Raw genomic sequence first — 26,265 nt, 5'->3', positions numbered from 1 at the left:
CCTCTCAGAGTGGCAGTGTCTCTCAGAAGTCAAGATGGGCAGAGGATCAACAATTCCCCCAATGCTGCGGTGAAAAATAGTGGAGCAATATCAGAAAGGAGTTTCTCAGAGAAAAATTGCAGAGTTTGAAGTTATCATCATCTACAGTGCATAATATCATCCAAAGATTCAGAGAATCTGGAACAATCTCTGTGCGTAAGGGTCAAGGCCGGAAAACCATACTGGATGCCCGTGATCTTCGGGCCCTTAGAAGGCACTGCATCACATACAGGAATGCTACTGTAATGGAAATCACAACATGGGCTCAGGAATACTTCCAGAAAACATTGTCGGTGAACATAATCCACCGTGCCATTCGCCGCTGCCGGCTAAAACTCTATAGGTCAAAAAAGAAGCCATATCTAAACATGATCCAGAAGCGCAGGCGTTTTCTCTGGGCCAAGGCTCATTTAAAATGGACTGTGGCAAAGTGGAAAACTGTTCTGTGGTCAGACGAATCAAAATGTGAAGTTCTTTTTGGAAAACTGGGACGCCATGTCATCCGGACTAAAGAGGACAAGGACAACCCAAGTTGTTATCAGCGCTCCGTTCAGAAGCATGCATCTCTGATGGTATGGGGTTGCATGAGTGCGTGTAAACATGGCCTTGTCCCAACTTTTTTGAGATGTGTTGATGCCATGAAATTTAAAATCAACTTATTTTTCCCTTAAAATGATTTTCTCAGTTTAAACATTTGATATGTCCTCTATGTTGTATTCTGAATAAAATATTGAAATTTGAAACTTCCACATCATTGCATTCCTTTTTTTTTTTATTGATCATTTGTACAGTGTCCCAACTTTTTTGGAATCGGGTTTGTATTTGAAATAAAAATATTTTGTAACATTAAATGTCTTAACTGTAATTTTTGGCCAATTTAATTTGTTCTAGCTGAATAAAAGTATTAATTTAAAAAATCTTACTGATGGTAGTGTAGGCTACTTTACAAGAAAAGCACAATAACTGCGTTAGGGTCAATGATGTGACGGGTCATTTTTTTTTTTGTCCAAAGGCCTTAATAATAATAAAAAACAAAGATATGACATCCAAAGTATGTAAGGTAGTACAACTAGATCTTTTTTATTGAATCCAAAAGGTTTTAATTATATTTTGCTACATATAAAGGTATTTTAAAGATTTGTCAAAATGTCATTGTTTAACTGTTCAAAGGCCAATGCAGCCATTTCATTTGTGATTAAAATATCTTAAAAATGTAATATTTTTTAGTCTGGCATGATTTTCTAACATCTTATATCAACATAGTGCAAAATGGTATTCACAAGTTCGCCTGCCCAATCAGTTTGAATGGTTAATGGTAAAACTTGGCTTGCTGTCCTCGAAGGAGGCCTGAACCCGAGGCTCGGCTTGAGCTCCGAGTTAAACCCCCCTATAACAGTACTGCATAGAGGGAGAATAAGAGAAAGAGGAGAAGGGGAGGAGGAGGGATGCTGAAAGAATTGTTGCTGGGATGACGCAGTGACTGCTGCTTATATACGCTTGTAATGATGATTGACAGGACTGAATGTTTAGGCTCCTCCCGAACCTACGTTTGGAACTACATTTAAAATTATGTGTAGAAGTCGTTGCTTTGTTATAAGAAAGAACGTCTGGGAAAATTAATTTCATTGATGTCATTCGGAGTAACCAATATAAAGGGACCATTTTGGATCAAGCCATGCGGTCAATATCATGTCATTTAACTCTCTTTTAACTATTTGAAAAATTCATGTTTTCACTTGCTCCTATGCATGTCCCGAAACATCAGGTCATTCGGTACAACCGCTATAAAACATGAAAATATTGCAATATTTTAAAAACTTGTACTAAATATAAAATGTTTGATTGTCCTTTTGCTAGCTAGCTAGCTAGATATCAGCCTGTTAGCATTGTTTGAAAATATCGTTATTCGGTATAACCAAAAGTGTAATTCGGTAAAACCGAAATTTTGGTTAAACCAAATGACTTTTTTGGTGACAAATTTTGTCCATCTTGTAAAAAATGACAATGTTAATTGATTATAAAAAACACATAATCTCATTGTTAACACTTATTAAACTTCAAAATTTATTATATCTCCATTATGGTTTTTTTACACTTTTAAAAACCTTTTTTGTCAATGGCCCATTAATAAAGTAGATTTATTTACTAACTTAGTTTTAATGTCTTTTATTTTGCTTTTTTTGTTTCAACAGTCAAATTTCTATTCATGTCACTTAATTTACTAAATGTCTCCCTCTTCTGGTCTTAAAAGGCATCAAAAGCCATGTCTGTTGTAAGATCAGGAATATGATACAGAATGATATATATTGCATCCCTAGAGAACTCAAAATGTTTCAATCTTCAACCTTACAATAATCATTTTAACCAAAAGTTAGCATTATTCTTGTCACTTCTCCCTAACTCCATAGTGAAATTACAACGGCTAATTGTCATTCAAAAATGTAAGACATCAGAATTAATAAAAGTAAGCACTACTAAAAACAAACACACTGGAGCATTAATGTCATCACTCGTCATTCTCTAACATGGTTTTATTTTGCATTATCATATGTCATAATGAGGGAGAGAAAGAAAGAAATATGGACCTTCAAGTAAAGGCATATAGACAGAGACAGCATAAAAACACCCATATCAGTGTGAACAAAAAGCCAAAACACATGGAAATTAATTTTCAGAAAGAATATAAAGGGTTCATTCACACTCATGTCTGAATAAGAGCATCAGTGGTGTTTCAACACACTAGAAAAACAAAACATCAAGTACTGAAGCACCCATGACTGCCTTTTGTAAGTGTCCACTATAATGTCATACAAACCGTTTTATAGCACCAATAATATATTTGTGCTTTAGCTTATAAAGGTTTGGACATATAACCAAAACATAAAAGGAAATAAATCTTGTGCATGTGCATAATTTGTTCACATTTTGATGAATAGAGGCCTGTACTTCCGGTTTCACTTTGTTCTTAGCTTTTCTGTTACTCAGTTTCTCTCCCTACCAGTTTTATCTAAGACTAATGACTTTTGTTAACACTTCTAGTAGTGATTGACACAGAATTTTTATACTATTTAACCTTTGTGTTCTCATGAACCTTCAAAGAATGTTTCACACAAATAAAAAAAAAAAAAAAAAAACCATTCAGAAGGAGGTTTAAGGTCAGATCTCTTACCATGGTTTGAATGATTGAGGTGGTGAAGTGGTAAGGTAGGAAAATAAAAACAAATGTGGGGCTACAAGTGGAATCACAAAAAAAGCAACAATAGGTTAAATTCACAATACAGTATATCTAATTAAATATAATTCATATTTACACCACAAACACATTCAGTTTAATACTATAATTTATATAATTCATTCAAATGGCTCCCCGTACATAACATATACATCATAGGTTTCATTCATTTTTTTGGTAGCATATTCAAGTTTTTCCTCATCATAATAGGATGAATAATCTCCCACTAGATTCGATGCAATAGACAGTATGTTGAAATTAGTGTCTCACTTCCTCCTGGGTCTCCTCTTGGTTATGATGTTAATATCAACCCTGATAAGATTTCTTAAATGTGCTTCAATCCCACCCACCCCCTTCCCTTTAAACCAACTGAAGACAGTGGAAACATAGCTAGTAGTTTCCATGCTGACTGATCACATGACCGTCCTCTTGCTGTGATCTGCAAAGACACATTTTAAACGACAAGTTTAAATGTTTATTTATCATAACTTTTATTTATATTTTCAAATAGAAAACAGTCATTTTCAATTTCAAATAATATTTCACAATATTACTGTTTTACTGTTTCTTTGATCAAATAAATGCAGCATTGGTGAGCATAAGAGACTTCTTTCAAAAACATAAAAAAATCTTACTGACCCAAAACTTTGATCGGTAGTGTCCAATGTAAAATTTATAATATGACCCCTTTAAAATGTTGATTGTAAAATTAAAAAAAATATATATGAACTCCATGCCCAAGAGGGTTAAGGCAGTGCTGGAAAATAATGGTGGCCACATGAAATATTGACACTTTGGGCCCAATTTGGACATTTTCACTTAGGGGTGTACTCACTTTTGTGGCCAGCGGTTTAGACATTAATGGCTGTGTGTTGAGTTATTTTGAGGGGACAGCAAATTTATACAAGCTGTACACTCACTACTTTACATTGTAGCAAAGTGTCATTTCTTCAGTGTTGTCACATGAAAATATATAATAAAATATTTACAAAAATGTGAGGGGTGTACTCACTTCTGTGAGATACTGTACACATATATGTGGAGTTCATGCGAGTATATATGTGGAGTTCACACGTGGAAACAAAAGCCAATAATCGTTGGCAGATGGCAGTTCATGACCTCACATGTGGAGCACCCGTGAGTATAACAGGGTGCCTGTAATACACATCAGCTTTTTTGTCTTCAGGAGCCGCTTGTTTATATGCGCGTGTAAGATAACACTGTTGTAGCACGTTCGACTCCCGAGAGAGCTGGATGCACTCATTATGATGCATCCGCGGTAAGAAACTCTGTTCTTGTTTGATTCTCGTAAGATTCTCTCCTGAGGGACAGGAATCTAGCCTTCTTATCAGGCATGCGCTAAGAACTCCAAGAAGGCTTCGAAGCTTCACTAACGCTGCATTCACACGGGGCATCAGTGTTAACACTTCTCATTTACTTTGACACGTGTTGCCGAACTGAATTGTGGGTTCCGTTGTGCGCCACTTCACTTGCGTTGCTCGCGGCAGAAGTTGAACTTTAAGCGCCAAGACAAGCATCAGTCAATCAGATCAGCGTATACAAAGTCGCTAGCCAATTGCGTTCATGCAACACCGGAAAGTAATGTGATTAGCTGTTGTCACTATGACAGTCGCGTCAGTACCAAGCTTCAGACACGCCCTCCGTCAAACGCTGACCTGCGTTCGCCAACAGGATTGGTTCGTGGCTATAGACCTGAAGGATGCGTACTTCCATGTCTCGATTCTGCATCGACATTGACTGTTTCTTCAGTTCACTTTTGAAGGTCAGACATATCTTATGCAAATACCCTAGATTAGTCGCTAGCCAATTGCGTTCATGCAAAACCATAATGTGATTGGCTGTTGTCACTATGACAGTCGCGTCAGCAGCAAGCTTCAGACACGCCCTCCGTCAAGCGTTGACGCCAACGCCCCATGTGAATGCAGCGCAAGACGGGCGACCCAGAGATAAGAGGAGTTCCCAAGTGGTAGCGGTACCTATATTTCAAAGAAAGAGCAACTTCATTCTCTGGGCCACATAGTTCGCAGCCCAGACATGTTGGACGCAGACTTCCCACCTCCTCATGTGCGGACGCGACTCACACAAATCCCTGCACAGGTCAGTGTAGCACATTCAGGCGCAGCTTCCTCAACCATCACAGGCCAATTCCAGTTAGGGCTTATAGAGCAAGTTAGGTGTTTCAGCACTCCTACAGCCGCAGGATTGGCTATCCGATTCATTTTGCCAGGCGGCCACCCAGGTTCAGCTGCGTTCTCTTCACCTCAGTGGCAGGCAAAGACGGCCCTGTCCTGCATGCAGAAACTGCAGTCCTATTGGTGAAGGACGCAATAGAGCCTGTGCCTCCAGCCAAGATGAAGGGTTTCTACAGCTCTTACTTGATTGTACCAAAGAAAAGCGGTGGGTTGCAACCAATCTTAGACCTGTGACTTTTGAATTAGGGCCCTGCACAAGCTCCCTTTTAAGATGTTATCACAGAAACGCATTCTGTCATGCGTTCACCATCAGGATTGGTTCACGCCGATAGACCTGAAGGATGCGTACTTCCATGTCTTGATTCTGCATTGACATCGACCGTTTCTTCAGTTTGCTTTCGAGGGTCAGACATATCAGTACAAGGTCCTCCCTTTCAGGCTGTCCCTATCACCTCGCATCTTCACAAAAGTTGAAGAGGCTGCCCCTGCCCCGTTAAGGGAAGTGGCCATTGGCATTCTCAACTATCTTGAGGACTGGCTGATCCTAGCTCACTCTCGAGATTTGTTGTGTGACCTTGCATTTCTATGGGCAGGGGTTCCCCTAGGACAAGTGTTCAGGTGTGTTTTGGTCACAACAGAAGCATCCAAGACTGGCTGTGATGTCGTGTGCAAGGGACATACAGCGTCGGGTTTCTGAACAGGACCTCCTCTGCAGTGGCACATCAACTGCCTCGAGTTGCTAGCGATATTGCTGGCCCATTGAGCCAGGCACATGTTGGTCCTGACAGTCAACACAACGGGAGTATAGGCAGTTACGATGCATGTCACAACTTGCCCGCTCCCAAGTGCGACCCCTAGTGTCAGTCATTGACACCACATCTCGTTCCCTCAATCAGGTCACACTTTGAAAGGGAACCTCTAGGTTACACATGTAACCCTAGTCCCCTAAGAAGGGGAGCGTGATGCTGCATCTCGTTGCCATGCCTAGGGCTTGCCTGCATGTCTTCTTCAGACAAAAGAGTTGATGATGTGTATTACAGGCGCCCTTTTAAGACACCAGTCACGCTGACCCCCCATAGTGTCAACTCTGTGACACAACGTCTCGTTCCCCTTCTCAGGGAACCGGGGTTATATACAGTTGTACACTTACAGCTTGTTCACTCACCAGTGCAGAGCTTCAGCCAGCAGAGCCAGACTCACATCTCATTGGAGAAGGAGGTGGGCTCACCCTGACCATACACTCCTTGGTTGTAACCACCGCCTTCATATCCTCTGCCCTGTTGGCCGTATTCTGGCTGGTACCCGCCCTGAGAGCTGGCGTAAGGGTCCTGTCCATAACCTTCTTGTCCATAGCCTAGAAAAAGACATTTAAAAGAGATTATAATTGATGGATGATGGTCTTTGCGAGCCTCAAAATGTCAAATATTTCAAATGACAAATATCCTCAAAGTTGCATTAGGGTGAATCTTATAAAACTTGTCAAGAATATGTCAGAAATCACTCCAAAAAAGAGAGATATTTTGGATAAAGAAAATAAGCCCAGGGCTCGACAATAAGGACTGCCCGTGGTGTAGGGCCAGTGCTGTAGGGTGTGCGTTATATATCGTCCGTGATACCGTAATCGTTGATTTAATGATCTGACATTATAGAGTATGTCCCTTACTTTACAAAAACCAAACAAAAACACACCCATTGAGTGCACACCAAAGTCCCTTTCTATAGTCTTTGGTGCACACATACACTACGTGACGTGCACGTGCATATTTAGTGTGCACGAGTTCACAGCGTGATTTAGTGTATTAAAATGCATTTAATGCCACCAGAATTCAAGATAAGGGGCAAAAATTCCCCTGTATGTCTTTTATATTTATATTATTTAATATAGTTAGCCAATTTTACACAAAGAGTGCCATTTTTATCCAAATATAAACATGATTACAAATGGGATATTGATTTTATACAACATACAGTTTAATAAACAAGCAGTTTATATTAAGTAACTTACATTTTTGACAACAATCGCCTGTTTCGCCAACGAAAATAGTTTCAAACAAATTCCACAGAATTGTTTTGCGTCTCTGAGCAACACTTCCTGAATGAATCAGCCGTTTGAATGAATTGGTTGAATCTCAATGACTCGTTTATTAACAGGGACTTGCTGCCACCTCCTGGCGGGTTTAATATCACATTTAAAGTATCTTTTCATTTTATAAATAATTTCAAATAACAATACTAAACGTTTTGAAATGTTGAAAAAAAAAACAAAAAAAAAAAACACATTATTTAGGCTATGCATCTGTAACTGCTCTTGACTGATTAACTAGTTATATAGTTATACATTAGATTAGAATTTCTGTACCTGAAAATCTCCTGTTTACATAACCTGAAATTTATTCAGGTATTTTGTATTTATTTGTGTTACTACTTGTAATTTGATTATTTGTTCCTATTTTATTTCTTAGTATTTACTTGTCTAACAATATATAAAATTTAAGAGTTAATCTAGTAGCTTTTGGTGTCATAACCATATTTATTAAAAGGTTACATGTATCAAAAACAATGAAAACAATAACTAGGCTTATTTTATAGGCCCATTTTCTTTTCTTTGACTTTATATATATATATATTTTTTTTTTTTATTTTTTTATTTTTTTATTGTGGGGCCAGTGAAAATTTTGGCGGGGCAAGTTAAAATTTGAACCACTGGCCCAACCGGGCCAGTAGAAAAAAATCCTTAGTGTTGAGCCCTGAAGCCTATTTGTGGGATCATTCAAATGTAATTTTTACACTGACATTAGTATAATGACAATTAAGCATATTATTCAAATCACATTCCTTTATCCTCATTACTGTAATACTGACTTCATTTATATTTAGGTTAATGTGAACCTCAAGAAGAAATGTTTATAACTGCAACAAAAATCTTGGTAGTAATAATACATAAACTTATATAAACTTATGCACTGAGAGCATTAGAATTCCTGTGAATTCCATGCTTTAATTTTCAGCCTTTCAGTTGTGCCCACCCTGGCCCAAGGAGTCTGGTGCTGGCTGCTTCTCTCCAGAGGGCATGTAAGTGCCAGCAAAGGCTGCAAGCCAACCGGTTTCCTTGAAGACGAACCACAGGTTCCCTGCCCATAGTACCATATTACAGAACCCAAACGCCTGCAGGAATCAGAGAAATTAGCCAAATGGTTACTTGCACATACTGTATGCATTCTTTTGTATACCCCAAAACATCTACACCCTGTTATCTGATGAAAATACTGCCAGTTTCATTAGGCTAAACATGCATTCACTGATTTTAATCACTGGACGTTGCAACTAATCTTGTAGTAGCTGTTGCCCTAGTGGTACTGGTGCTGCATAACTGGCCATAACTTTCTAAAGTCTGATCACAAGTGGGATCTGTATTGACAGTAAAAAAAAAAGTTGTCATTTTATTTTGTCAACTAATTTGTTTTCTTGTCATTAAAAATGAACATTCTGCAGGGAAAAGCATTTCCAGTTGGCATTTCAACGTTTATTCACAGATGAACCAACATCAAGGTTGAATCACTTTCAGTATTATTTTAGTATTGTTTATATACAATTATAGTATTTATTAATATATCAAGTTAGCTTTCAGTTTGTATTTTCAGTTTAGTTTTAGTAATTTTATGCGATTTTTGTATTTTTATATATATTTTCTTAAATATTTAATTTAGCTTTATTTTGTTTTAGTTTAGTTATTTAGTACTTTAACCTATTTAATTTCAGTTAATTGCCTAGGCAAAATCTGCATTTTTTTTATTTATTTTTTTTATTTTGGTTTGGTTTTTTTTCCAGTTGACAAAAGCAATTTTTAATTGATTTAGTTAACAATTACAACACTGATCACTGTTGAATTCTGCAAATCTAATCAACTTTGATAAAACATAGGTGAATTAAAATGTCATTTATGATTTATACAGGTAAATATTTTGTTATCCATTTTTATAACCATTTAGCATTAAAGTGCCCCTATTATGCCATTTTAAATGTAGAACCTAATTTTGTTTTGGAGTCTCCTACAATAGTTTTACAAGCATCTAAGGTCAAAAAACACTTTAATTTATAAATATACATTGCAGAATCACCTCTTTTCTCACATTGTCTGAAACAGTTCTCTAAACCCCTCCTTTCTGAGAGCCTGCTCTACTCTGATTGGTCAGATGTTCCAGTCTATTGTTATTGGTTTATCACTTATAGTGCGTCAGAAACAAAACACCCATTACCACATATAAATTAAAGCTCCGGAGGCTTCCTCGGCACTTGCAGAAAGTAAGACTGGAATTACTGACGACTATTTTCAGTTCTTTCTTTTGGGTAAACAATAACTCCATTTATCGTGCACTTTAAGTTTTGAAACTTTACATTTTACAAAAGCTATAATTACATACTACTGTAAATCAAAAGCTATTACTCATTACATGAAAGGTCATAAACGAAAAAGCATAATAGGGGCACTTTAAATGTTGAAACTACAACTTACATTATTTTAACCACAATAAAATGTTAAGGTTGGTCACTTGCTGGCTGAGTTTGTAATATCAGTGTATAATGGAGTATAATAAATGATTATCAATGCATGACTACCGTATCTTACAGGAGTCACATAATTTCATCTATGCTCATTGACATAACGTCTAACCTGTCTCAAATGCCCACATGTGTCTGTCAGGAACTGTCAGTTTTTTGTTCAATTAGTTTTCATTATCATGGACTTTTAGTTTGATTTGATTAATTTTCTGTTGTCTTTGTTCTGGCAATTCATTTGATCATCACACCTGTTAGTCTTTTAGTTCATTATCAGTGTATACTTAAGCTCCTTTGATTCCTCAGCTCAGGGTCGGTTACGTTACGTAGCCTTGGATTACCCTGTGTAATCTTTGGGATGTTTAAGACTGTGACAGTGTCATTATGAAATTCTAGAAATACATTTAATATATGTGCACAGAAACATTATTTATAGTGACTTTACCCACCACAGATGTGTTCAGGCCAGAAACCACAGGCTCATGGATTTCTTTGCAGCGGTTTTCCTCACGATCACATGCAGCGATGAGATTGATGACCTCATCGGGGTCAGTTGCCCTCTTAACATCTGACAGACCTTTGGCCCACGCCGCTGAACTCACCAACCACATAAACGTAAAAATAGCTGTCACTACAAAATCCTGTAGAACAATAAAACCAAATTATTTATATTTTTTCATTGGAATACTCATCACCATTACATTTTAATGGGTTATATGATATAAAAAACTAATTACATATTATGCTTTTACTGCCATCGTATGATGCTGTGACATTTCACCCTTTAAAAATCTTTCTGACATAATATTTAAAGGGATAGACTTCATGGTTCAAACAGATTTGTTAGTTAAGGCTGTTAGACATTTTCCACTGATCTTCAATCTCGTAACATTATATTTTTAATGTAACAGTTAACAAAATATATATACCGTATAAAATTGATATGTCATTGTTAGTGAATGTTAGGTAATGCACTAACATTAATGAATTGGACCTCATTGTAAAGTGTTACCAATTTCTTTTTTTCCTCTCTCTCTCATTTAAGCCATTACATTTTATGCTGAATCAAAGTAGAAGATGTTAATCAGCTGAAATTTCACTTTTTAATTTCATAATTTCAAAATGGCACATAAGGTTATCTGCCTCACAGGAAAGAGACAGCAAGAAGACTCACAGCCTGAGCGCCTTTGTTTCCCTCGCGGTACTTCTCCATGAGGAAGATGTACACGGAAATGGCTGCCATTGTATAAAGGAAGGAAAAGACACCGATGGTGACAAAGAACTCAGCAGAGGAAGAGTTGTCTCCCACCAGAAAGAGACGTTCAGGTTCTGGCCCTTTACATGTAGGAGCATCAAACCATATCTGGTGCAGTCTGTGGAAAAAGGTAAATGTCTGTCAGAGATTTTAACCGATAAGTGTAAGTGATTAATTTTGAAAAGATACTGTGAAATGGCACTTGCTGCATCGTGACTTATCGATTTAATTCGGCATTTTGTGAGCGCTTTGAAAAAGTTGAGCCAATGTAACAGTGTCAGTCTCATCCATATTGCGGTAATGCACATGCCTGATGATTGTTATTGTGGGTACTTCAAAATATGTGAATAATTCTAGATACCTTTTTATCCAAATTGTTTAGTTTTCGCACATCAGCTTCTTTTCCATCAACCAGTTAAATTTTACAACACTGCATATTTGCTGTGTAAAAAGTCGGTCTGATTTTCGCATTGATCTGAAAAGCAGCAGACGTGCTGAAAGAAAATGCAAATTCACACTCTGGCAGTAGGTGGTGCTTGTGGAACAGCAGAAATACAGCTGTTACCATTGTTACCCTAGTACACAAAGCAGCGCAAGCACAACTTTCTGTTTCTGACACCTGCTTCAAACAGTATTTGTGTCATTGACAAATAAAGCTTCAAAAAAGTTTGTAATGATGTAATGCATATTTTCATGAACAAGTTTAAGTTGTTAAATAACATTTCAAAGTGTTTAAATTCATTTTTTGACTGTTTTTTTATGTCAGGCGGTACAACCAAATAGTTGTATGTATATACTGTAGTTGTACCACCTGACATGGAAAGTGTACCAACCTACCCATACTTGAAATGAGCAGATTTTACCAGTATTTGAGAGAGATCTGCAAACCTTTTCACCCTGCCACAAGGATCAGTTGTGGTCCTCTGGATGATACATTATAATGTTTACTGTTATTACCTTGTCAATTCATAATAAAAGAGCCATGTTTGCAGTTGTGCCACCCTGACATTCAAATTACTGGGCAAAAGTTTTTCAATCATCTAAACAGCTTTAAAACTACTGATATTTATAAAATTTGTTTATATGAAAGGTTTCAAACCGAAAAAAGTTTCCATTATTTTGTATTATTAAGACGCCATTTTAAATAGTTTTCCTAGTCTGTTCATTTGTTCGGACAGTTGCACCACCTGACACTTTGGGGGTTTAAGATGATAAAATATAAAATAAAATTATTTAAATGTACTAAAAATTAATTCAAATTAAACAGTTTTTTTTTTATAGAATAAAGTGATATATGTCATGAATTTATCAAATTATTTTAAAAGGAATTAATGTACTTGGACACAAAAATATGCATGTCATTGACCCATTTACATGTTTTCAAACAGCCATTCTGATTTTTTTATTTCCTTTGGTGTTTATCAAACAACACCAAATACTTAAAATGCACCTTTTTGAAAATCTGCTTAGGGCCGACCCTGCAAGCAGGAACAAAAGGCTATTTTTTGGGAGTAAACTTTGAGAAAATTCAGCTACAGTCCTGCTGTGTCATGTGAATAAGTGGCCATTCACACCGAAAGTGTTTTTCACACTGTTTTCCTATGTGAACATGCACTATATATGAATGTCTTTGACAATTGCATTGCTTTTTGCCATTTTCCTGTTTTTAAACATTTAAAATGTCTCTAGAGGCACTTCATTCTGCTCGGGTGTGTTGTAGTTACATGAATGCTAGACATAATCAAGAAAATGAAGACTTCTCTCAAAGCTGGATTGAATTTTTTAGTGTTGTTTTTGCTAAAAAAAAAAAAAAAACTGTTTGGAACCTTTATTTTTAAAAGTGTTCTTGACTTCTATATTGTACAGTAAAAAACTGACAGTAAGCTTGACCTACAGCACCACGTGTGAACTGTGTAAATCAAACACATCAATTAAAGCATGGAAGACTGTCAATATTTATTTAGGACATGTGTCTGCTGTACTGTGATCTGATTGGACAGATATGGCAGTGGAACACTGACCTGAACGGGTAGCCAAACTCAACCTCAATGTTCAGGTCACTTTCTGTGCGGTTCTTACACTCCACACTCAGTCGAAACACTCCAGAGTAACCGCCACAGGTGGAGAACGCAAAGATGGCAAAGAACTGAGAAGGAGAAAGAAAGAGACAGTTATAGTGAATAAGTGTGTAGAATGGCAATTAGCATGAACTGAATAGAATGTACAATCTATATAATAAATATCCTACTTTCATTGTGTCAAGTCCCAAGAAGCAAAGATTGCAAAATCAAGGAATATATGAAGAGTTTGGTTCCAAAACGCGATAAACGCCATTTTAAAAAAAACTGAGTTTCCGCCAAAATCAGTATTGTATCTGGACGGTATTGAAAAGTCATTTATTAATTTTTCGCAAAATGCGATATCCATCATGTTATTCTGTCATATTTTCTCCCTTTCTTTTCAAAACGCGACAAACGCCAGTCTCCTTTCTCTGCAGAATGCGATATATCCGCTCAACCAATCACAGCGCACCATTCCACGCACTGTAAACAGTAATGGCGGTGCCCTGAATACACCCGGCATCCTAGTTTTCCTTATTTCTCCAAAATGTAGATTTGAATTTTTAATGTTTTTATAACTAAACGATGCTATGTGAAAGTTTGAAACAGAAAATAGTGGTTTTCATCTTGCCACTTTCTTGGTAAAGAAAACACCTTTTTACTCAAATTAATCAAAATGGAGTTATAGCGCTTTGGAACCAAACTCTTCATATGGAAACTGCATAAATAAATATGAATACGCCACCAGTCAAGCGTTTTAAGTAATTAAGATTTTTTTATTTTGTTGAAAAAGTCTCTTTTTTTACTGCTTTTATTTTTTTAAAAATACAGTAAAACCAGTATTATTACATTATCAAACTGCTGGAATGGTTTATAATATTTTTAGTTGTTTGTTTTTAGGCAGGATTCAGAGCTCTTGTTTGTAACAAGACCAAACTCATTTCCAGGCCGGATACAAGCTTTTAACTATTATGCTAGTGTCATGCAAGACAGTTTAGCCTACTAGCACACTGCGAACTGGATAGGAAAAGCATTTCTGATCATCTTAAACAAGACATTACAATAATATGCGAATATGTAAACTATTCAAAATTATTACTTGAAGTCTCTTATAGTCACCAAGGATTATTTGATAAAGAATACAGTTAAAACAGTAATATTGTAAAATATTACTAAAAAATAACTGTTTTCTGTTTGAATATATTTAAAAAGTGTCAGATGATCCTTCATAAATCATTTTAATATGCTGATTTGGTGCTCAAGAAACATTTATCATTAATATCAATGTTGAAAACAGTTAATATTTTTGTTCTATTCTTTGATGAATAGAAAGCTCAAAAGAATAGCATTTATTCAAAATAGAAATCTTTTGTAACATTATAAATGTATTTATTGTCACTTTTGATCAATTTAATGCATCCTTGCTGAATAAATGTATTCATTTCTTACTGAACCCAATTTTTGAATGGTAGTTTACCATCACATGAAAGTAAAAACATTCAATAAAAATATTCAGACATTTCACTTGTAAACCTCTAATTTAAAAATGGTCAAGAAAAAGAAGGGAGATTCATATTAAATATCAAGTAAAGAGAAAATACAGGAATGAGAATGGTTCATGTTTCTGTGTTAATTCACCATCTGTTGTATCACACCAGATAAAAAATAAAATATCTGCTAACCCACTCAGATTGCATTGCTGACACAAGCGCACACAGTGCAAAGAAATGCAGCTACTGTATCTTAGTCACTGTGTTGCACCTGTTGTCATGGATACTTAGCAAATGAGATGAGGTGACAAACATGAGCCCTTAACGAATTATCACAATAACATTAGTGAACTGACTGATATTAAAGCAGTAATTAAAACACTTAGCAAATGAACTGGTGTCACAATAGGTGCAGGCACATGCTCACACAAACACACACACACACCCACATGAGCACACACAAACAAACAGATTAGTTGGTCAGAGTATTTTTACCACACCCTCCCTTCACTGCAGGAAGATCCGATTGAATAGAAAATCCTGCTATTAATCTTACTGAGGTGCTTCACCATCTGTCAGTACACACGCTGTGCTGATCTACTACACTTTACTCTACACACACACACACACACACACACACACACACAAACACACAAATAATCTCTGTTCCAAAACATAGTGAGTTGCCTCAAAGGCAGAGAGCTGCCCTTAGAAGGCAGCATCCTAACCACCACTGAATAAGTGACATTTGGAACGCTCTACATAGGCAGTATCTCTGCATGCCACAAATAGCTCTCTGTTCACAATTTATTTCAGTAGAGTTTGTTATTAGCATGTTGCTAAGCTAATGGTGTGACACTCTAATAAGCATTAAAGAACACAACATTGGTCCCCATTGACCTTCACTGTATGTAAACACTGAGACAATTTTTAAATATCTGCTTCTGTGATCCGCAGAATCAAGAAATTCAAGTTTGGAACAACATGAGGGCGAGTAAATGATGACAGAATTCTTAGCTTAAAGGGTTAGTTCACTCAAAAATGAAATTTCTGTCATTAATTACTCACCCTCCTATCGTTACACACCCGTAAGACCTTCGTTCATCTTCAGAACACAAATTAAGATATTTTTGATTAAATCTGAGAGGTTTTTTTTATCCTCCATAGAAAGCAACAAAATTACCCTCATTCAAGGTCCAGAAAAGTAGTAAAAACATCGTTAAAATAGTCCACGTGACTGCAGTGGTTCAGTGTTAATGTTATGAAGCGACAAGAATACTTTGTAGCGCAAAAACAAAACAAAAATAACGACAGAGCTTCCATGTTTACATCCGAATACAGGCTCAGTGTTGGCCAATAGTGCGCCGGCATTCGGATGTAGAAACTGGAAGTGCTGCAATGTTAAATAGCGTATGAGAATGACAGGGGAGAGACGAATTTGTTGAATAAAGTCTTTTGTTGAACCTTTGTAGTCACATGGACTATTTTAACAATGTTTTTACTACTTTTCTAGACCTCGAATGAGGGTAATTTCGTTGCTTTCAATGGAGGATAAAAAAAATCTCTGAGATTTCATCAAAAATATCTTAATTTGTGTTCTGAAGATGAACGAAGGTCTTACTGGTTTAGAACGACACGACATTTTTGGGTGAACTAACCCTTTAACTATCCATTTAAAATACACAAAATTAATCAGCAACATGGATAAATATTGAATTCCTGTTGAATTTTGTTTTTCAGTTTTGCAAATCGAATCGACACTGATATAGCGACATTGTTTCAACATTTTACTTTTCACCATTAGTGAATTAAAATTAATAGCCTATTGATTTATTTTGTTAACCTTTTTTAACAACCATTCAGCATTAAATGTTTTTTAAACATTTTTTTCAACATTGACACAACAACTTACGTTACTTCAACCACATTTCAAAGCTGAAGGTTGGTCACATGCTGACTGATAAGTAAATAAGTCCATTTTTAATTACATTTAACTAATTTAACAATATTTTAAGTAGTGAATGAATCATGTTTCTGAACCCGTGCATTTTTTATTGCATATCTTTTGGAACAGCCTTAAACTTTTTCTAGGCAGCTCACTAGGATTTAAAGGGATGGTTGATTATGATTTCACTTTTTTAACTTTAGTTAGTGTGTAATGTTGCTGTTAGAGCATAAACAACATCTGCAAAGTTACAACACTCAAAGTTCAATGCAAAGGGAGATATTTTCTTTTACAGAAATCTCTGTTTAAGGACTACAACAAACAGCTGGTAGAGACTACAACATGCTTCTTCCCGGGTTGGTGACATCACTAACCCTAAAATTTACATAAATCCCGCCCCTGAGAACACACAACAAAGGGGGTGAGGCCTTTTTGGGCTGCTTTAGAGAAGAGGAAGAGTTGTTGTAGTAGAGTGTTGTTACCATGCTGTCATTTTACGCCGGACTGCTTCACAAACGAGGGTCAATTCAACGCTGGATTTGCACAAAAGATTAAAATGATGGCACATGCTAGTCGATGAGTTGAATCAATTAAAATTTATCCAATTTATAAATTTATCCACTAACCGTTCAGAAACATGCAGTTTCATTCTAAAAGTTGTAACTTCTTCCTGAGTCTCTCTATCAGTGTCCGACTCCGATTTGAACAATGTAAGGTTGAACACCGTTACTGACAATCCTCATTTTGGCTGCGTGAGATTCTCCAGCTTTGTTGTTGTTGAGCAACCGAAGCACGAGCTGTTAAAGCTCTGCCCTTTTTTGTAAAGCAGGCCAGGAGCAGCAGCTCATTTGCATTTAAAGGGACACACACAAAAACGGTGTGTTTTTGCTCACACCCAAATAGGGGCAAATTTGACACGCTTTAATAAATGATCTGTGGGGTATTTTGAGCTGAAACTTCACAGACACATTCTGCGGACACCAGAGACTTATATTACATCTTGTAATTTAAATGCACAACTTTAAATGCACAATATTTGAATGCACAACTTCTATGCAACTTGTGAATCTTGGTACACAAATAGTTACTGATGTATTACGGAACAAGCACTAGATGAAATAAACGCAACTCAGGAAACAAAATGTGTTATTGCACTGTGTGATTATATTCGTAAACGAAACACATAATTCCCAGTCCAAGGACGTGAACATCTCTGAATATAACATCACGTGTTGTCATATTGAGACTACGGTAATAAAGACATGGCGTGAATGCAGCATAAGCCCTCAGTTCCCTTCATTTCATTGTCCAGTATTGTTCATGTTAAGAGTGGTTATTTCCTAAACTTCTTCCCTGTGATTCTCCTTCGTGTTCCTAGCGGAATTTACTATTAAAGACTCCCTCTGTTATCCTTTGTGATCGTGCGCTTACCACAGCCTACACAGCGCCTGACAAATGGGAGTTGAATTTTTTAATGGCAAGTGAATGTATTTATGCAATAAAGCATCATAACATCCACACAATTTTGGCATCATTCTGCAATTTTGAGTTTTGCTGAAAAGAACCAACCGAGGATGCATGCCAGCTCCGGTCCAGTGACTATAAACTTCTCTCTAATTCTGAGCAATAAATTAGAGCAAGCTTTAAAGAGAAAATTAGACAGAAATGGGCACAAATACAAGACATATCACAGTGAAACAAAGCACAGGATGTTAAATCTACAGACGTGCCAGAAATCAATGTTTCTTCTTTTTCAAAAGGGATCATTAACTGACTACTGTCTTATGAAAAATCCTGGAATGTTTTCCTCAAAAACCTTAATTTCTTTTCAACTAAAGAAAGAAAGACATGGACATCTTGGATCACATGGGGCTGAGTAAATTATCAGGAAATTTTCATTCTGAAGTGAACTAATCCTTTAAAATCTAAAGATTCATAAACGACAGTCTTGATTTACCATCACTTGTAAACTCTCTTGTTCCTCTCATTACGTAAGCAACAGCAGTGAGTGTTTACAGCCACCCACACAAGATGTGCACAATACTGTGTGTGTGTGTGTGTGTTTACTGCCAGCTATAATTAAGAGAAACTAAACTGGATTTGCTCTGCCTGTAAGAAATACCAGTTCTTATGGTAAAATTACAGTTTTAAAAGTTGCAACCCCAAATATATAAAAAGATTACAGTTTTTAGAAGGAAATAATATAAATGAAAGAGAAAAGAAAAGTCATTATGTATTAAAAATAGCAAGATAAAATAACACCTTGCAATAACTGTAGTTACTCACCCATTGTAAGACTTTAATGAATCCTAATGGCTGTTTGAAGACTGTGAACTGCCCAGTGGCGACCAACTAAAAAACAAATGAACAGAGAATGTCAACAACAAAAAGTACTGCTGTAAAGACAATCAAACCTAGTATATCTATCTGTGAAAAAGAAGTACAACTTAGCATAATTTTAAGAGTACTTATTATTGATAAAATATACTTTAAAAGAATATACTTCAGTGCAAACTGAATATAATGTTCCATCCAAAGCGTTTGAATTTTAAAAATTAAAAATGCAATGAAAATACAGGTAGCGGTACTTGGTATCGGCAAGAACTAAAAATGAAATTATCGGATTTGTTATGGAAAAAGTGGTATGGTCCAGTATGGTCTTTATCACTGTTTGGAAAGCTGCTGCGTTTGTTCCTGTTATCCTGGATTATCATTTTGGTTTTGAATTAATATGGCTGTGATTATATTCATCCTCCTCTGCCTTTGTGTTTAAAGTGTCCTTAAGTGTATTAAGAAGCAGGCATGAAAATGTACTCCTTGAGGTCAAAAGTGGCCTTTCATTTCCTTATTATTAAATTATCTGCAAGTACAGTTTTTTAATACATTCTAAAACATAATTCAGTGGCTTTGTAAATACAGTAATAAACAACTATAGTACCTTAATAAAATCTCTGAATATCACTTAAGTGATTGTTTGAGTTGGACATACCAAAGTAAATGCCAAAGATTCAACAGTTAATTTTGTCTAAAATGTACATCTATTATTTAAGTTTTCTTCACGAAAAGAAATTAGTATGAGATTAACAATTTGTATTTTTAAGATATCCTCAATATTTTTGTTAAATTTCTTTAACAAGATGGTCAGGTTGAGGGCCAAGAGCCAATACGACTGAAAGACTGCACAAGCCGCTTGCTATAAAAGTATTATATTAGTGAACACAAATGAAATAAGTTCACATTACTCATAAATATTGGTTTTTAAATGGGCTTACTTAAATATTTGAGTTAACTAGTTGGGTCTCCTACTCAATTTGATTTGTCATGGTATCAAATGTGGTTATTCAGATCTACTTTTTTATTTTTCACTTATAATTACTTAATTCATAAGGTATATTTGATTTTCACATTATACTTGATATTTTTAAGTGTAAAAATGTTTCACCAAAAAAAAAATGAGTACATCATAGTTTAATTTTTTTAGAGTGTATACTTTTATAATTTTAAGTACACTACAAGTGCACATTCAACATAATTAAGCACATTCCTTTTCACAAGAGTATCTTTGTATGTACAGTATGTATCAACGTGATCTCATGAGAATACGTGTGTATTTTTACGTAAATTGTGGTTCTGCCACACGTACATTTACTTACGTTTTCATACACACAAAAACGTACAATATTGACGTATTTATAGCACTAAAACGTAAAAATGCTTACGTATTAACAGCAATAAAAACGTAAATCATGTAACGTAAAGTGAATGTATATGAATTCCCATGTATTAATATTAAAATCGTGGCTTTAATGATTTAATTTTGTTTTTAGTCGAATTTATTGAAAGCAGTTTACTCATCTACTTAATATGAAATAACATTTCTGTTCGTGACTTGTGCTGCTCGTTTCAGAGGATTGCATTATGTTAAACAAGACTACAATTTAAAACCTTATGAATAAATTTTCTGTAATTGTTTAACCATTTTGTAATATTTAGTGTGTTTGCTGTGCGACACAGAAGGCGTTTTCTCCTATGCAGTGACTGACAATACAACCATAAGATACACCAAAACACAACATAAATTCACAAATCACATCAATTTTATGTGTTCGCTGTACTCCCAATCTTTAGAATCCATATGTTTGTAAGGAACAGATCCAAATTCAGCCCTTTATCCATCGATCTTCATCTTCATTCTCAGCAACAGTCACAGTCAAAGCTCGCGCTCGTTATGATTCAAATTTGAAAGTGGCGCCACCCTCGAGAAGCGTTACGACATGGTTTACGGCACTGATATCAAACGCTCATTGGTTCTCCCCTGCTTCGTCACAGATTGCGACATGCCGTGTTTCAGTGGATTGACATTTGAAATGAGTGCGCGCCTTCACGGAGAGAAGCCGGATTCATCATATTTTCATGGATTAATAAGTTAAATTCTGCTCTGTACCCTATAAGAAACTATTACCGCCAGAGAAGACTGACTGGAACTCATCATCATTTGAACTACTTTTGGTACCACTTTTGACATTTTCGCAAAAAAATAAATTATTGTGATTACGCTTGTTTGTCTGTCATTCTTTTATTTATATTAGTAGGTAGTTTAAAGAAATGGTTATGGGTAGGTTTAGGGGTATGTGTAGGATTAGTGGCTCGTTTTAATGTTATATTTTTACTAAAATTGTCATTTTCCTACACATTTCTGCCCATTATGTTATATTCTTTTAACATTCTGTATAAAATGGGTAGGTTTTTAGGTTCGGGATGGGGTTTAGGGATCTTACATTTATCTACAAAACGATTAAAGGGAAATTATACATATATCTTTAAGACATGATAAGATTCGTAAATATTTTACGTTTTTTTCGCTGTAAAAACGTAAGTATTTTTACGTTTTAGTGCCATAATTACGTCAATATTGTACGTTTTAGCACCTTTCTAAACGTACAAAAATGTACGTTTTGTGTCTTTGAAAGTTACGTATTAATACCTACGTATTAACAATGAGACCAGGCTGATCTGTCGGTCACAAGAATGTAGAGTATTTTCAGCTTATTGCTTCCACTGAGCACAGACTCATGTATTTTGGTGGATATTACAGCAGGTATTGTGCATTTGTCTACTTTATATGAATACACTTTTTCTCTCTCTCAATACACTCTAATAACCTAACTGTCCCTGCTTACGCCGTGATGACGACAGAGCTGCCCGCCGCAGCAGCGACCAATAGAGTGCACGTGAGAGGAGAGGGAGACTTTGCGAGCATTAGAATTAGTCAAAGCTGCTTATCTCAACGTTTCCTTTATGAAAGTGCAACTGGCGAGCATTTGCAGGCTACAGGCCGATATATTTGACTCGCACAGCAGGCATTAGGCCAGAGAGCACGCGAGTGAATGCGGTACACTGCAGACTGAGGCAGTGACAGCGTCGCACAATCATTTCTCACTTTGCTCTTTAGTGCCCATGCAAAACATATACCATCTATTGTAATCCAGGGTGCGATATCCCTGTTCTGTTACAACGTAATAAGTGACAGACACTGTCTGAATAAATAGTATTGTGAAGTTCGATTCATTTTAGCGAATCGGTTCTCTCGGACGGTTTTATTTAATAAGCTAGTTCATCGTTTGAGGCGTCAGTCAAAAGCCGCATTTTTTTAGTTTGAGTCATATGGATCGTGTATGGTTCCAACATGTCTGTTCCCAAAGTTATCCCTTTTACGAACGTTATATGAATCGGTTCGTTTGAATCATTAAAAAGAACCGGTTCAAAAGACGATTTGTTCGCGAACTGGACATCAATGTGAATACAGATAAATTACCCGGAGACAGCTCTCGTCCTTTTATGTCTAATCTCGCAGATTCAGCATGAAAATAAATACTTTAAGCTATTTAATCAGCCAGTTTGAATCATATAGCTAGCCGTTTAAAAATAGTTGCGCATTAGTTCATTCATTCCTACTAAATAATATATACCATAGTATAAAATACCACCGTCGCAATGCACTGCTTGTATCCTGCTGTTATTTATCGGTTTTACGCGAATTGTCTTGAATTTCTAACGGTTTTCTGTAGTGTTTTATTCTGTGGCATCCAACAGGGATTCCCTGGAAGTCAACGAGACGTTGTAGGTATTTTCTTGTCCTGTTAAGTCATTAAAATAACTGTTATCCGTCCTGTTAAAATCAATGTTAGTCTGTCAAATAACAGTAGCCTGTTTGCCTTTATACGCGAATAAGTGTGAGGAGTTTGCAGTACATTGTAGAGTTTATTAGGTGAATAGCTTTGATTGAATGCCCTACCTGGTTGACAACATCCATCTCGGCCGCCTTATCGCTGATAAGAGGATCAGACGAGTGGAGGTAGAGCGCCGCTACATCCGGGTCACAGCAGCAGGAGCGCTCCGAAACACCCGCTCAGGATTATCTATCGGTCAAGTCATGCTTGTCTGAGGAAATGTGCTTTTTTCATAGCTGCACTGCTTATCAGACTGTACTGTTTTAATATAATGGGTAATAACTAATTAATTAATTATAATGAGTAATAGATAAATAAAATATAAAATAAAAAAAAATACTAAATAATAAACAACAACAATTTATAATTATTATAATAAATTAAATAAATTATTTTGTCAGACATACAATGATCTTGTGCAAATCAATAAATGTTATTTTTTATAGGCTGACTGTTTCCTACTTTTTTTTTTTTTTTTTTTTTTTACCTACAACATTGAACAACTGAAAATATACGAAATTAAATGTCCATTTTCACCACTATTCAGGACATTTCTTTTCTCATTCATTCATTCATTCAGCTCTACACAAGCAAAAAAGCACCAATGGAAAATGCAACACAAAAAATAATAAATAAATAAATAAATAAATAAGGAATTTAAGTGAATAAAACTAAACTGACATTACTCCCCCTCCTGGAAGGTGCAACCTCACGCCAAAAAGAGTCCAACTGGGGGGGGGGGGCACTCTGGAGTCCTGGAGGTCATGGGTAAGTTGAGCAGGGCGGTGTTGGCAGGTTAGGAGGCCTCCAGGTTAGTGCCAGCAGTTCAGGTGCCCAGTTCGGAGCCGGCATTTCAGGTGACCAGGGCAGGGATGCCCATCCAGGGGACTAGGGATTCCAGGGGCAGATTCCAGGGGACCAGGGCAGAGACGCCAGTTCAGAGGACCATGGAGAATGAGCCTTCGTGGTCTTGTCCAGGACCCCATGCTCGGCCACTATGGCTACGGGTATATAATTTCCTTGTGAGAATTTAGGTGTTTGTGACCTGGAGCAGACACTGGAGTGAGCTCATGGGTTGTGGCGGATTCTGGAGTGGGCTCATGGGTTGGAGCGGACACTGGAGCGGACTCAGGGGCTGGAGCCGACACTGGAGCGGACTCAGGGGCTGGAGCCGACACTGGAGCGGACTCAGGGGCTGGAGCCGACACTGGAGCGGACTCAGGGGCTGGAGCCGACACTGGAGCGGACTCAGGGGCTGGAGCCGACACTAGAGCGGACTCAGGGGTGGACTCAGGGGCTGGAGCCGACACCGGAGCGGACTCAGGGGCTGGAGCCGACACCGGAGCGGACTCAGGGGCTGGAGCCGACACCGGAGCGGACTCAGGGGCTGGAGCCGACACCGGAGCGGACTCAGGGGCTGGAGCCGACACCGGAGCGGACTCAGGGGCTGGAGCCGACACCGGAGCGGACTCAGGGGCTGGAGCCGACACCGGAGCGGACTCAGGGGCTGGAGCCGACACCGGAGCGGACTCAGGGGCTGGAGCCGACACCGGAGCGGACTCAGGGGCTGGAGCCGACACCAGAGCAATCTAATGGGCTATTGCCGGATTCTGGAGTGGGCTCATGGGTTGAAGCGGACACTGGAGTGGACTCAGGGGCTGGAGCGGACACCTGGAGCGATCTCATGGGCATGGTGCAAACTCTGGAGCAGTCTCAGCAGTAAGCTGAGGGATGAGAGCGATCACTGGGCTGAGCTCGGGGACAAAAGCAGCCTCCTGGCTGAACTCTGGGATGAAAGTGGTTTCCTGGCTGAGCTCAACGGCTGAAGTGGACTTAGGGCTCAGCATTATTGTGTGTGCAGCCCAGACACACACAAAAACAAGTGCCATAATCAGGGAGTGTTCAAAGATAGGATCCTTCACTAGGTGGGACTGGAGCATGTCTCTGGGCTGTACTCAGGAACAAAAGTAATCTCAGGGCTGAACTTGGAAACAGAAGCCCTCTCTGGGCTAAACTTGGGAACAGAAATGATCTCTAGGCTGCATTCACGGGCTAGAGCCAATAACACAACTCTGGTCAGGGGCTGAAGCTTTCTCTGACCTGCATTTGGGGACTGAAGCTTTCTCTGGGCTGAAAGTTGGAGTGGATTCTAGGGCAGAGGACCGGAGAAGGGAAGCTGATTTCAGCGCTGACCAGGCGGATGTAAACACTGGATCCGCAACTTTGGCTCCCAGGCCAGTGCTGTTAGAAATATTCTTCCGGGCTCGGGGAAACACGGGTGGCCAGGAGGGGATGGAACGATTGGAGAGGTATGTGGAGGGTGCTGGTTTAGGATGAGCTGGAGTGCCTACATGATTTTGATTGTCCTCATTAGCTACATCAACAAAGAAATCTGAACCATGTAAATCAAGGACATAACTAGGAGACAGGAATCTAAATAAATTATCATCATCCAGTCCCATCCGGAAGCAGGCATTAATCGTAGTATCAGATGAGAAACATACAGAAACTCCTCCACATATCGCTCCAAATACCGTCCATTCTGCTGAATGGTGAGGAGCTTGTCTTCAGCCCAGGTCATTGCAGAAGACCCAGTCTTCTCTATTCTTTGAGGTCAAGCTTTCTGAGCTAATTAACAAGACACACCTGAAATGAGAACACTAATTAATCAGTAACCTAGGAGACAAACAGGTGAAATAAATGACTAATCACACACACAGGAAAATTAGGTCAACAGCAGGGGCACGTTCAAGCTCAAACCAGTGCCCAACGTTTGCTACGGTTCCCGTTTGAATGACATGTTTCCTGGAAACAGTGTGCAATGGGGTTTGAGATACGTTTTCTCTTGTTTGTTGGGTGTGTCAAAAATGTCAGCCCAAACAGCAGCAACATGTATATAAACCACGTGGTATTAAAGAGACAGCTCGCACAATGGGTCCAAGTAAAGTCGTTTACGAATGTGTCCGCTGCAGCTCGGTATACGCAACAATTGAAGATATTAGAAGACATTTTTGTTGTAAGAGTTTTATAGTAAAAATATAGCATATCAACATGATGATGTAGTTGTTTATATTTTTAGCTTCATTGCAAGGCAAGTTTATTTATATTTATATTTTGCAGTATTAAACACGTATTTATACCGATTTCATCAGGCTCTGAAAATTCTTCAAAAAGAATACAAAGAATGGCCTTCTCAGCTGCCATAGTTGCAAATCTTGTGTCATTAGAACAGGGTGTTCAACGC

At 37.5% G+C, this 26,265-nt stretch overlaps 1 protein-coding gene across 1 annotated transcript; it reads right to left on the bottom strand.

The window, feature by feature from the left end:
• Positions 1–2,555: 2,555 nt before the first annotated feature.
• Positions 2,556–23,227, bottom strand: sypb (synaptophysin b). Its single transcript, XM_051904004.1, has 8 exons — positions 23,087–23,227; positions 19,078–19,143; positions 13,318–13,442; positions 11,216–11,414; positions 10,491–10,682; positions 8,511–8,649; positions 6,650–6,838; positions 2,556–3,710 (listed from the first exon to the last, which is right to left on the bottom strand). Exons 1-7 carry the CDS (start codon positions 23,102–23,104, stop codon positions 6,681–6,683), a joined length of 897 nt encoding a protein of 298 aa, XP_051759964.1. The 5' UTR covers positions 23,105–23,227; the 3' UTR covers positions 2,556–3,710; positions 6,650–6,680.
• Positions 23,228–26,265: the final 3,038 nt, after the last annotated feature.

Source organism: Ctenopharyngodon idella, chromosome 8 (genome assembly GCF_019924925.1).
Source record: "Ctenopharyngodon idella isolate HZGC_01 chromosome 8, HZGC01, whole genome shotgun sequence".
Classification (NCBI taxonomy): domain Eukaryota; kingdom Metazoa; phylum Chordata; class Actinopteri; order Cypriniformes; family Xenocyprididae; genus Ctenopharyngodon; species Ctenopharyngodon idella.
The sequence above is the reverse complement of the archived record's forward strand: the minus strand, read 5'-3'. Positions and strand labels throughout refer to the sequence as shown.

What these genes read in the sequence shown, in the direction of transcription:
- sypb (XM_051904004.1), bottom strand. An exon ending in GAGTTTGGCTACCCGTTCAG is followed by an intron (nt 11,415 to 13,317) that starts GTCAGTGTTCCA and finishes CTTTTTCCACAG; the next exon opens with ACTGCACCAGATATGGTTTG. An exon ending in CTGGCCTGAACACATCTGTG is followed by an intron (nt 8,650 to 10,490) that starts GTGGGTAAAGTC and finishes TGATTCCTGCAG; the next exon opens with GCGTTTGGGTTCTGTAATAT.